Genomic DNA, 13,747 nt, shown 5'->3' on the forward strand with positions numbered 1-13,747 from the left:
AGCTATATTAGGCATGTCACCATACAAAAGGAACGCCACTCGGCAATAGCTTGCTCTAATTTGTGTTTTGCTCCTGCCACATCTCTCAATATTTTATACACCCCTTGTGGCAGTAAAAATGTAGGCTTTTTGCAGTGAAAGTTCAGAGTTGGAATTTTGCTGCCGAAGACTTCAACGAAACGAGATGCTGAAGATAAAAAGCGGTGCTTTGAACCTCGATTTGAACAGTCGTAATTCCTCACTGAGCTGAGGGACAAGGTGATGTGTTTATGTTTATGGGGGCCTAACGTCCCAAATCGACTTCAGCTATGAGGGACGCCGTAGTGAAAGTGTTGTGTTGTGTTTTATGGCACATAGGCAACTGAGGCCATCATGCGCCAAGAACAAGGTATAGGAAGTCTTTTGTTGAATATTGTAGAAATGCAAGAATAATCCTTGCTCTAGCGGCCCTCAAACATTAATATTACCCAGCGAACACATACACAAATTTTATAAATGGCCACTAGTAAAAGCTTTAAAGAGGGCCGGGTAACCTCAGTAGCCTTCCTTGGCTGCGGAAGGACATCGAGGCTCCCAACCAATCAAAACAAAACCTCAGCTTTCTTCTCAGGCCTGAGAAATTGGCTGAGGTGTACTAAAATTCAAACAAACCAGTGGGTAAAAATTTAGAGTCTCTTGAGAAACCCATTTCATTAAGAAAGCTAAAAACACATGATATATTAACAATTGCATTGTCCCCTAAAAGCAGCGCGGGATGAAAAGGAATGCATTTATTATAAAATTCAGTAAAATATGTTTTTCTTATTTCTTCCAGTTCCACACAAGAGAATAAAATATGGTTAACCGTGAGTTCATCTCCACATTGTTGGCAAACAGGTTTGTCTTGTTTTGTTAGTAGGAAGTTGTGCGTAAGGTGCGTGTGGCCTATTCGGAGACGGCATAAGATCACTTCCTTGAAACGTTCTTGGTGCACACAAGACTTAAATTCACCTAAAACTGGTTTTACGAAGTGTAGTTTATTTTTGACCTCATTGTTCCAAACCGACTGCCATTTTTTTCTTAGTTTCCTTGCTACTAATTTCATGCAATCACTAAACGGCATATTTACTTTCATTATTTCCTTGCCACGAGCTCTACCAGCACACACATCTGCTCTCTCATTGCCTTTTATTTCCGCATGACTCGGGACCCAGCACAGTTTTATATTTTGTCCTTGAGCTGTGGCAGTTACTATGTTGTGTATGATGTCACCAAGCAGAGGGGAGCTTGCATTTTTAGAATGGAGAGCTCTAAGTACACTTAAGGAGTCTGTGTAAATAACAGCATTTTTGAGGTTCTCACTTAGAATTTTTTCTATGGTCATCCATACTGCGTAGCACTCCACGGTGAAGATGGAGGAACACTGTGGTAGTCTTACTATTTGCTCCGAATTTCCTCGCACCACTGCGCTTCCTACGCAACTATCTGTTTTTGATCCATCAGTATAAAATTCTGTAAAACTACTGTATTTTTCTTCAAGGGCACGGAATTCTTGTAATATATGTTGCTGTGGAGTTCACTTTTTACGGAAATGTGCAAGAGTGAGGTCACAGATTACAGGAAAATTGAACCATGGAGGCATTGGACCACATCTTTGAGCAACGCCAGGTAATGCATCCATTACACCGAGGTTTTCGCACACATCTTCAAAACGCAGAAGTGGCCTTATAGCTAATGGTTTGTTGTTAAATAGTGTTCTAGATGGGCACTTTGTGACTATTTGGTGACAGATATGTTTAGGTAGTGAACGGATTTTTAAAACGTACGAGCAAGTGAGCATGGTTCTTCTCTCTGTAAGTGACGGCTCGTTGGCTTCCATATAAAGACTGTTTATCGGTGACGTGCTGTATGCACCGGTGGGAAGACGCAAGCCTAAATTGTGTACTGGGTCCAGCCGTTTAAGGTACGATTGCCTCACTGATCCACAAACTATGCATCCGTAATCTAATGTAGAACGTACGACAGAGCGATGAATCCGTAAAAGACAAGTCCTATCGGAACCCCAATGTTTTCGTGAAAGTACTTTTAGTATATACAGAGATTTAGAAGCTTTCTTTTTGAGTATGTTTATGTGTGGTAGCAATGTGAGCTTTTTGTCATAAGTCATTCCTAGAAATTTGTGCTCATCTTTAATTGGTAGTGGGACTTCATTTAAATACAGGGAGGGATCAGTGTGCAGTCCTCTTCTAAGCAAAAAAAGGACAGCTACTGACTTTTGCGTGGAAAACTTGAAACCGTTTCTGTCTGCCCATGTTGTTAGTTTATTTACTGTCATCTGTATTTGCCTCTCACACGATGTAACGCTAGAGGATGTGCAAGCAATCTGGCGATCGTCGACGTAGACAGAATACATGATAGACTTTGGGATTATTTTTGCTAGGGAATTCATTTTTACTATAAAAAGCGTGGTGCTAAAATGCACCCCTGAGGCACGCCGTTCTCTTGAATGAAATTCTTAGAAAGAGTGGCACCCAGGCGTACTTGAAATGAACGGTTGGTCAAAAAGTCACTCAAGCATTTTAGCATTCTACCATGGATTCCGAGGTCTCCAAGGTCCCGCAGTATGCCAAACCTCCATGTGGTGTCATAGGCTTTCTCTAAATCGAAAAAGACCGCAAGGCAGTGTTGGTTGTGTATAAATGCTTCTCGGAATGTGTTCTCTAGGCGGACTACATGGTCTGTTGTAGAGCACGCCTTTTTAAACCCATACTGATGGATGTCGAGAAGATCACGGGACTGTAATATAAACATTCATCTAATGTTAAGGACACTTTCGAAAGATTTGGCAAGTACGCTTGTTAGGGCTATGGGTCTGTAATTGCCAGGGGAGGTAGGTATTTTTCCCGGCTTCAACAACGGTACAATAATGGCTTTTTTCCATGCCTCTGGAATCTCTCCTAATAACCATATTTTGTTGAAAAATTTCAGAAGCGAGTCTACAGCATGTTCGGACAAGTGGGCAAGCATTTCGTAATAGACTTCATCTGGTCCTGGTGCAGTCTGTTTACCCGGAGAAAGTACACTGTTAATTTCTTGTAGTGTAAATGGGCTATTATATGCTTCGTGAGCACTGCCCTTTATCGGCAGTCTTTCTTTTTTGGCTGTGTTTTTATATTTTAAAAATGATTCTGGATAGTTAGAGGAACTAGATACAGTGGAAAAATGTTCGCCTAATATGTCTGCTTGTTCTTTTATATTTGTCTGTACACCAGGGGCAGTCAGAAGAGGAACTGTGAATGGAGAGTAGTGACCATCCATTTTGTGTACTGCCTCCCACATTTTTTTCGAAGAGACTTGGCTGTTTATCGAGGAAATGAAACGCTGCCAGGATGATTTTTCGGCATTTCGACGTATGTACCGCGCTTTTGCTCTTCCTTTTTTAAAGTTTATAAGGTTCTCCTGTGTGGGGTATCGGCGAAATATAGCCCAAGCTTTATTTTGTTGTTTTTTTCCTTCTTTGCAATCTCGTGTCCATCACATTTTATGGTTGCGTTGTACTATTCCTGAAGATTGGGGGATAGCCAAGCGTGCAGCAGAAAGAATGCAATTTGTGAACTTTTCATTCATATCATTTAATTAAGATTTTCTAGCGTAATATTTTCTAACGTGGCTGCTGTTCTAAACAGCTGCCAGTCCGCTAAATTGAGCTTCCAACATCGTGGTTTTGTCTGGGTGACTGATGGTGGGGATGACAGGCAGATTTTAACAGGGAGATGATCGCTTCCGTACGGGTTGTCTAAGACATCCCATTTAAAATCGTTGAAAACTGAAGGAGAGCTAAAAGACAAATCTAAAACACTCATTTTTCCTGAACTAGGGAAGCAATAAGTAGGTTTACCGGTGTTCAATAAACAAATATTGTTGGATAGTATAAAATCCTCAATAACCTGACCTCTACTATCGGTTTTCTCACTGCCCCAGAAACAAGAGTGTGCATTAAAATCGCCAACTATCAAGGATGGCTCCGGTAACTGTTGCAAAAGGCTCTCTAATTCATGCTGTCTTACTTCGAGATGTGGTTGAAGATATGCGCTACAAATTGTAATGGTTTTGTAACCAACCATGGTGGCTGCTACGGCTTCGAACGTAGTTTGATCTCGCTAGCTGCTACGCCAGGTTGCACAATGATTCCTACGCCTCCCGAGAGTCTGCTCGCCCCCTCTCGGTCACGGCGGAAGACAGTATACTTCTTTAGCACCTTTGTGTGCTGAGGGCCTAGATTGGTTTCCTGCACACATAAAGCAATAGGAGAAATTGGGTTTAAAATGTCTTTTATGTCGTTATAGTTATTTACGAGACCTGTGCAGTTCCAGTGTATTATGAAAGCCATCTTAATGTTGTGCGCGTGTGTGCAGATAAAATTAGATTAACTTTGATTTGGCCCCTTGACTCGGAGCCTCACATTTTTTTGATCGATACAAAGACATCCGCCGTCCGTCCGATGTGGACGGCACGGGGCTGCCCTGGGTCGTGTCCATCGCCTCAGCAGAGGCGCTGGACGACCGTGCAGGATGCACGCTGACTTTTGAGTTAGACCTCGACCTGTGGGAAGAGGTCTTGAGGCCCGCTCACCCGGGGGTCTGCGCAGCCTGCTTTGGGGTTGGCGGAGTAGTATCAGCTACTCCACCAGGGGGCGCGGATGGCCCTGCCATAGGCCCACTGCGTGTGGCCTGGACAGGTGCCGAAGCCTGGTGTGGTGCACCGCGCCCACGCACCACATCGGCGAAGGTTGTTTTCGCAGTGAAGGAGAATCGGTTTGTTTCGGCGTATCGCCTTCTCGCTTCCTTGAAAGAAATGTTTTCAGTGGTTTTCAGAGTAATTATTTCTTTTTCTTTTTTCCAGGACGGACAAGCCCTGGAGTATGCAGCATGGTCTCCCTCACAATTTGTGCACCGCGGGGCAGCAACACATTCATCTGACTGGTGGTCCTTCGAGGAGCATTTCGCGCAAGTTTTGCGGCCGCGACAACTCTGTGAGCCGTGGCCGAACCTCTGGCAATTGAAACATATGCGTGGGTTGGGTATATATGGCCTTACATTTATTTTCAGGTACCCGACTTCAGTGCTTTCAGGTAGTGCGCTGGTGTTGAAAGTGAGGATCATGTGTTTTGTATCTATTTCTTTGTTATCCTTCCGGATCTTTATCCGCTGAACATTTATGACATCTTGGTCGGCAAGGCCTTCAAGCATTTCTTTTTCAGAGAGGTGAACAAAATCAATTTCTGATATGACGCCTCGGACTGTGTTCAAAGATCGGACAGGAATGGAGACAGGAATGGAGACAGGAATCTCCCCTATCGATACAATGTCTGCAAGTTTCGAGTGCAGGACAGTGTCACGTATTTCGAGCAGTAAGTCGCCACTAGCCATTTTTGATACCTTATACCCAAACCCCAAGGTATCTGTCAGGCACTTTGCTACCAAGAATGGGGAAATCAGTCTTGCTTGTTGTTCTTCAGCTTTGCTGTGAATGATGTGAAATTTTGGGAATGACACTTTTCTTTTTTGAAAAAAATCTTCATCGTTCCGCCCTCTTTTTAGAGAGCGATCAGGTTTGGAATGGAGGGGAGCCATAAAAAATTTAGTTTTTCAGCCACGGTGCCAGCCACCCACCACGGAGCCCAACAAGGGGACGGGACAGCAACTTGCACGCAAGTCCTGCCCACGCCAGCTGTACACCTCAATTATAACCAAATATGACGAAACCCAGGGTAGTTCGCAACACAAGGTTAACCCTAGCCGCCCATGAAGAAATGCAAAAACCAAGAAACGACGAGGAGACAGGACAGTAGTCAGAAAGAAGACAGGAAAGTAAAAGATGTAGAGGAGGACAGGAAAAGGCGACTGCCGATTTCCACCAGTTGGGTCAGGCCGGAGGTGCCGTCTACAGGAAGCTGGGGCCAAAGTGGTGTGTTGCCTCCGCCGAGGGGCCTTAAAGGTCCAAACGCTCGGCATCGGCTCAACAACCAGGATCCCCTTTTCCCCGGACACGGCGATGCCACGCACGGCGAGGCGCGGGTGCTCGGGTCCGTGGTAATGCACAGTTCACCATCATCCCCTTGCGGGGATGTCCCTGCGGATGCTCGGGAACCCGCGGTGTTGCCACTCACCGTCGCGACGCCTGCAAGCTGCAGGCGCCCCCCTGCGGGGACCGTAGTGAAAGGCTCCGGAAATTTCGTGCACCTGGAGTTCTTTAACGTGCACTGACATTGCACAGTACACGGGCCTCTAGAATTTCGCCTCCATCGAAATTCGACCGCTGCAGCCGGGTTCGAACCCGCGTCTTTTGGGTCAGCAGCCGAGCGCCATAACCACTGAGCCACCACAGCGGCTACGGACAAGGACAAGGTGATGTGTTTAATCTGCCATCAGACTGTCTATGCTGAAGGAGCACAAAGTGCAATGCCACTTCGTGGCCTGTTATCATGACGAGTACAGTGCATTAACTGGAAAGTTACATGACGACAAAGTGGATCAACTGAAGGCGTTGTTCAGAGAACAGCAAGAATTTTTGCAAAAGCCTGCCAAAATAGCGGAAGAAATGGTGAGAGGAAGCTTCATTATTTCTCGCCTAAATGGAAAATCTGCAAAACCTTTCACCGATGGGTTATTTGTGAAAAACTGCTCGCTTGAAACCGCAGGCACTATCTGTTTCAGCATGAAAAGGAATTCGAAAAGATGAGCCTTTCACTTATTGCGGTTGCGGACAGAACTACTGAGATAGGCCACACTAAAAATGCCTTAATGAACCAATGTCGGGACATAGAAGCCTATTCTTTTGCCACTGATGAAAGCACTGACGTTACAGATAAAGCCCAGTGTGCCATCTTCATTAGAGGCATGGACAAAAATCTCAACGTGACAGAAGAACCACTGGCTACTGCCCACTGTCCTGGTGAAAGGCACCACTACAGGAGCGGACATCATTTCGGTGCTCGAAGGAGTTGTTGAATGCACCGGTGAGTGTGCTGTGTACGTGGTGACCGACAGTGCTCTGTCAATGGTTGGAAGTAGGAGCAGTAGGAGGTTTGCAGACGAAGCTTGAAGGGCTCAAAGTCACTGAACAGTTTTTGGCAGTACAATGCATCTTGCACCAGGAAGCACCATGCAGCAAGACACAGAATATGAAATCTGTCATGGCCATTATGTTTGGCACAGTGAACTTCATTCATTCAAGAGCACCCAACCATCATCAGTTCACCTCTTTGTTACAAGAGGAAGAGGGAAGAATGCAATCATAAAGAGATCCTCTATTACACGGACGTGTGTTGGCTGAGCTTCGGAAAAGTGCTGAAGAGATTTTTTGGCCTTAGAGAGGAAATCGACATGCCCTTGAAGGAGAGAAATAAGCCGATTGCCGAGTTGTCAAATGAGAAGTGGTTTCATTCCCTTGCATTTCTCAGACATATGTGATCACCTGAACATCTTGAACATAAACGTCAAAAAAAAAAATAGCAAACGGAAATGAGCGAGGATGCTCATGCATTTCAAGCCAAATTACAACCAAGGCAACGCCAGATAAAAGCGAACAAGCTGGACTACTTTCCAACTCTGAAATCACTAGGACACTTCTTGCGATGTTTTCGCAGATTTGCTCCGCAATCTCAAGGAAGAACTCAAAATTTGGTTTCAAGACATCTGCAGCCTCTCCAAACAGTTAGAAATTTTCTCAGTACCCTTTGCTGTGTGAGTTGATGATGTTGAGCACTTCAAGCAAGCACCATTTTGTGACAGAAGTTTAAAGACGTAGGTGTCCTGGAGTTTTATACTTTTTTTAGATAAGACAATTTTTCCAACTCTGCGGCACCAAGTGACAAGGATCATTGCCATGTTCAGGAGCACAAACTTGTGTGAGCACCGCTTTGCTTTATTGAAAGTGTAGACATCTGCTCCGCATTCAAGGACGACAGACAACCACCTCACAGCCAGCATACAAATCATCTCTGCACAAGACATAACGCTGAATATTGCGTCCCTTCTCACTGCTAAGTGTTGTCAGACCTCAAGCCAGCAAGCATGCTTAAAACTGAAGGGTAATTCTTGCGATTCAAAAATAAAACCCATTCTTGACAAGGCAAATTACCTTCGTAGTTTCTTTTATTTAAAACACAGGACGTTTACGCTCTTCACATATTCCCTCTAAAAAAAAGACGCATTTGTGATCGACCCTCTTCCTGTCTCATTTAAAAAAATTTTCTGGCTTCTGGCCCACAGAAGACGAAATTTTCTCCTTGCGGTCCACATAGCAATATGAGTTTGAGACCCCTGGTGGAGGGTTCGCAGGTTCAGGTTTGGCAATACCAATGACGAATTTTTTTTATCAAGGTTCATTCCTAAAATGTGATCAATTTTTACACTTTGGGAACCGCTGAAAGGTCGCTCAAGCAAATATGTTTTTTGGGAGTGGCCAGACTGCCAACAAAAGAAAAGCCTTAAAATCATGCCAGAACCACAGATGGAAGCTCCAGTTTTGTCCTACTTCAAGCAAGGGTACTTAGTGTCTTTCCTTCATGCCAGCCAGCACCAGGTAGAAGCCATGCTTCTGCAAATTAGGTATCCTGTCACTCATTGACCACAATCTCTAATTGATGTAAAACAAAAGTACACGCAAACTTAGAAAGCAGCATTAGCCATTTGTCTTGAATGGAGGAAGTTTATAGCACCTCTGGACAGCTGGATGCCATGGCTTAGTCGGGTCACCATTGTTTTAAGTCCCTGTTTGAAGTTCAAGGAATGCACTTTTCATTGAAAAGGTGTTGAACAGTGGTACAGTAGAAGCTAGGAAAAAATAGGTATACTGTACATTGTCACTGTCACCATTTACCAGCTGGTTCACACTGAAGGAAGAAGAGCGGTTCTATCTGCATACTCTCACCCACCTGCTACTTTCAAATGCCAAGGTGAGCAGTTAGCTTAAAGTTCTTTTCACGTGGGCGATGGAACCAGATTCCAAGCAAGGGCGACTGCGCACATGCCATGTTTTCTATAGCCCACGCCGTAACACAGGCTCTGATTTTGCTCTGGCAGTGAAGACGGAAATCGTTGGCTCGGCCGGTACACACGGTCCCTCTTCTTGCGGTTTTATTTTTTTACGCACAGCCTGAGTGGCACTTTTTTCGCATCTGGAAAGTTCACAGCTCGAGTTCTGCAGGGTGCCCATGGTTATACCGTGGATGCATTCTTTTTTAATGCATCAGCATTACTACCATGACTTGCTAAAAATGTGTCTTGGGTTTGATGCCTCCAGAATTCTCTACCCACAACCAAACAACCTATCATCACCTGCCAGAACCCTCAACCACTACCAACCACCCACCTCCACCCTCTACAAGGCCGCCACCCATTACCCACCCACCTTTGCCCTCCACCTACCCTCATTGTACAGAGGCTGCCACCCACCACCAACCATACACTTCCGCCCCTCCAGAAGGCTCCACCCACCACCCATCCATTCACTTCCACATGCCCCTCCTACAAGAAGCCCATGCAGCCCTAGAACACTAGAAGGTAAAAGTGATGATGAAATGCAATTCAGTCACAACAGGAAAGCGATGATTGCAGCAGCGAAATGTAAAACCAATACTGCTAACGCAGGTTTGTTGTATCACCTCGTACGATCGCCTGTGCATTCGTTGGTGACTCGTATGGTAACAGTGATGTTCCCCATCGGCTTCTGGCTGCCCATGTGAGTGCGACGAGGGTGAGTGAGTGCTGCCAGAAGGCGGCACCCAGTGCATCCCTCCATGCCAGGGTCCCCCGTGTGAATATCACTTAGAAGGCTCCTGACCACCTTTCCGTCAAAAACGTGCTATGCACCTGTGGTTATGAGGCATTGTCCCAGGAACGTGCGGCTGCAACATTTTTAAAAAATGCCTCATTAATATGAAGTAACAGCTGTCACATTCAAATGGTTTCACTATGCTCCTCTCCTTCACTGCCTTCGCCAAGGTTTTGCTCTCTTCTGCCTGGTTGACTAGCCTCCACAAGTGAAAATCACTCTCCTCCTGATTTCAGCAGGAGGCGTGGACTAGTCAGATAACTATTTCACAGTCCTGCCTAGTGCTGGTGCTGCATGCGTGGAGGGCAGACGAACTCTTTTGTCGTTGGCTGTAAACCAGAATATGGCAAAGCAAAGTTGTATGTTCAACAGTGAAGCACTGTTCTGCCACAGATGTTGCACCTACCAGGTTTAGCTGTGAAAATTTCCTAAATATACATAGTATTAGGGCGTTGTGCAATGTAAGTGCCCATTAAAGAACCCCAGGTGACTGCAATTAATTCAGAGCCCTCCACAACGCTCTCTCTTAGCCCATCTGCAGATACATACCTTACAGTTTTCCCGATGCAATACTAATACTCACTACAAGGCCATCCATGGAACGCAAGAGAAAAGACTAAAAGAAGAGACGTGAAGCACATCTGTATGGGGAGCACGCGTATATAGAAGCCAGCACAACATGGCAGGTGAGCTGAATGAAGCAGGCAGAAGTGGAAAAATGCAGTGAAGCAGGTGACATGCCAGTGCAGCAACAACTGCAACGCATACGTGTGCCTGCAGAATAAGGGGGAGAAGCATCTGCACTAGCAGAGACTCCTGAACAGGGAGGAGGGGGGCAGTGCCTCCCCCTCAACATTTCTACAGAGAAAGCAGCACCCCCCCTGTTCTGAACTGCTTGCGCTCACATAAATTTCTGACAGACGCTCCAATTCCAGGACATTATTAATGTAAAGCACTGTGTGGCTGGGCTAGTTGACTTTGTAACTAATCCTGAAGCTTTTAATTTGAGTAACCTAAACTAATTATGTCCCAGCAGAAGTCATTGACTGACTGAACCCTGCTCGAGAGCATGATTAGCAGTACTGAAAGATGATGCGCAAACTTCTTTAATGCGATCGATCACACCTCAAGTGTACGGCTTTATAAAGCTGCTCACTTCGTTTCCCCTTTGTATCGGGGTGCATGTTCACATGAAAAGTGTCACCTAGCCATTAATTCCTAGTGTGCTCAATACCTTCAGATCAACTGCCAATTTTCTTCTTCCCATTTCTGAACTACTCTCCAGACCTTCAACAATCCTCTAGTTATCTCTTGTTTCTTTCTACTTTTTGAAAACTGAGCATGCCCTGAAACCCGGGTGCTTTGCAAATTCCTGCAGCAGCACCGTACACTGAGAGTTGGAGGACCTTATACTGGCCAAGGGTATGCTATATCATTTCTCTGTTTTGCATGCAGCGATATGAAATGTCATCTGTGGTGTCAAATTTTTGCCGGTAGCACTTTGCACTCAAGCACCGATCCCTACCCTTAGGAAACCACTCCCTTTGAAACTGTCAAAAAATTTAAGGAGTATAGACAACTAAATTTTGGGTCACGTTTTCTTGTTTGTAACGATGCGTGAGGCAATATTATACATGGATTACCACCTGGTATTCTCCTACGACCGCTAAATAATTTATAATCACATTTCTTTTTCGTGCTGTTTCAGTTTTGGTTTCAACAGCCAAATGAGGACTATGACGTCAACGTGAGCTTACAGGTCACGTGAGGCATGAAAAAATGGCTGCGGTTTAGCTCTGGTTAAACCTGGAGTGACGCGATAGCTACATCTGGCCGAGTGGAACTCGCTCAGTCAAATTGCGAAGTCAGTCTTTCGCCACCCTGTTTCGCTGGGCGTTCCTTTTTCATCTTCGTCCCACTTGACATGGCGCATGTGCACAGCTGCTCCACATCACGTGACCAACAGCTGCACCACGTGATCAACCCACGTGACCAACAGCGCCACCACGGAGCTCAAGTGGTGCCACGGAGCACAAGTGGTGCCATGCTGAAGGGTCGAAGAGGTAGCGTAGTGTAGCTATCGCTACAAAAACTGCAAAATAATCGCAGCTTCCTCATTCATTATCATTCCAGCTCTTGAGGAAGGCTGGCTTCAGCACTAAAGTAAATTAAAACGATGAAGCGGCGATTTTATGGACGTTTTTCCATGCCTCATGTGACACAAAAGCACTCTTTGACGTCACAGCCATCGTTCGGCTGTTAAAACCGAACCGAAATAGCATGACAGGAAAAATTCAATTATAAATTATTTAGCGGTCGTAGGTGGATATCACATGGTGATTCATGCGTAATAGTGTCTTCCGCATCATTATAGAGAAGAAAACATGCTACCAAAATTAGGAGTCTATACTCCTTGAAGTTTTGAAGTTCATTTTAGCTGTCCTATAGAGCTCCAATTTCGGCTTGTCCAGCATTTTCTTTTGCCCATGAATATTTTTTGAAGATTATACTTTGTTTCAAGGTTGCCTTACTGTCGTTTTCTTCCCTTTGACATTTGTATTTACTAACAAACCATTTAGTTCTTTTCGATGTAGTATCGATACTGCGTCAGTAACGCAGCTGAAAATTTTTGCCACCCATCGTTTGGCATTAGTTTGCCATAACCGTCCTTCACACCGCACATTACTTTACCTTACCCTTATGCCATCTCCTACTGCTGCAGCCTGGTGGCCACCTCACTAAGACCTGGACCTGCTGCCCCACAGCACGCCGTCCGTGGCGCAAGTGCTGCTGTGATGCAGCCGCCCTCATCGCAGGGAAGCAAAACCTAACGGGGACAACAAGTCCCCCCCCCCATAAATCAAACCTGAGAAAAAGACGCCTCAGCACGTGCAGCTCCTTACACTAACTAATAAAGCATATTTATTTCTGCCAATTAGCGGGCATATTTCTGCAACAAATAATGATTATATTGAACATATTTGCTTAACTGCTTTGTTATGACAAAGGTATCTGCACCCATATAACCTTGCCTTCAAAGGATTCATATACAGCTCAATTTATTTCGAGCATAAGAAACTTTGGCACTGCCAAATGTCTTTAAATTTAAGGTATGCATGCTGCAGGAACACAAAAATATAAAACTAATAAAATAAAAAGTGAACACTTACATCAGGATATTTACAGGAGACCCTCCTGACGTTTGCAGATCCCGGATGTACTCAGTGGTAAGGCAAGGCGAATTCTCTATACAAGAATTTCAAGATTAGCATGTTTAGACATCGACAAACTGCTTACCGAGACAAATCTCAAAGCTTAAATTGCTAGCAGCATGGCCAATGTACTGCTGCCTAAAATAATCCAAATAATAATCAGAACACAGCTTTTGAGCTAACATAAGAAAAGGAAACCAACATTTTAAAACCCCAGAAAACTTCCATTCTTAAAAGCACCAGTTTTTGCACACAATCGCTATGAAGTAGCGCTAAAACAAAACAAAACACTAAAACAAACATACCTGCTGACTTGCTTTGAAGAGCTGGACAATCAAGGTCCCTGAAATTGGGACAGGTGTAAAGTGGCAGAGCTCACATGAATTACCAAAAAAGACAAACTGAAAGATAGTTACCTCTGAAGGTTGGCTTTTCCATCCTGGAACAGAGGTATATCTCCTGTGCTGAATGTAAAAGTATCTGAAAAGGCAGTTGTGACAAAACAAGAGCAATCTGAAAAAGGCAGTTGTGACAAAACAAGAGCAATGATGATGATGATTCGCATAAAAGTTATTTCCTGCTTTACAATTGGTCTTTCCTTGCAGTATTGTACTATAATAATGAAGGTGACCAGTCGAGAGGAGGAGAAAGATATTTCCCCTTACACCCACAACTGCTCATCTATCGTATATCAGCTTTCATACATTTTAGCCCACTAC

The 13,747-nt window shown here is 44.6% G+C and overlaps 1 protein-coding gene across 4 annotated transcripts in view; it reads right to left on the minus strand.

Annotated features, from left to right (window-relative positions):
- LOC144115628 (uncharacterized) overlaps window positions 1-13,747 on the minus strand; it is a 64,118-nt gene that overhangs the window by 30,472 nt on the left and 19,899 nt on the right. For 2 of the 4 annotated variants that reach the window (XR_013311476.1, XM_077650053.1), the window contains exons 3-5: window positions 13,445-13,508; window positions 13,334-13,371; window positions 12,987-13,062 (exon numbers count right to left, since the gene is read on the minus strand). Coding sequence is in view for 2 of the 4 variants with exons in the window: in XM_077650053.1 (XP_077506179.1) it covers window positions 12,987-13,062; window positions 13,334-13,371; window positions 13,445-13,508 (178 nt within the window). In the remaining 2 variants the exon portion in view is untranslated. Of the gene's footprint in view, window positions 1-9,646; window positions 9,890-12,986; window positions 13,063-13,333; window positions 13,372-13,444; window positions 13,509-13,747 lie in introns of those variants that run through there. The other 2 variants (XR_013311477.1, XM_077650054.1) reach the window with 2 other exon arrangements.

This window comes from Amblyomma americanum, chromosome 1 (assembly GCF_052857255.1).
Source record: "Amblyomma americanum isolate KBUSLIRL-KWMA chromosome 1, ASM5285725v1, whole genome shotgun sequence".
NCBI classification, from domain to species: domain Eukaryota; kingdom Metazoa; phylum Arthropoda; class Arachnida; order Ixodida; family Ixodidae; genus Amblyomma; species Amblyomma americanum.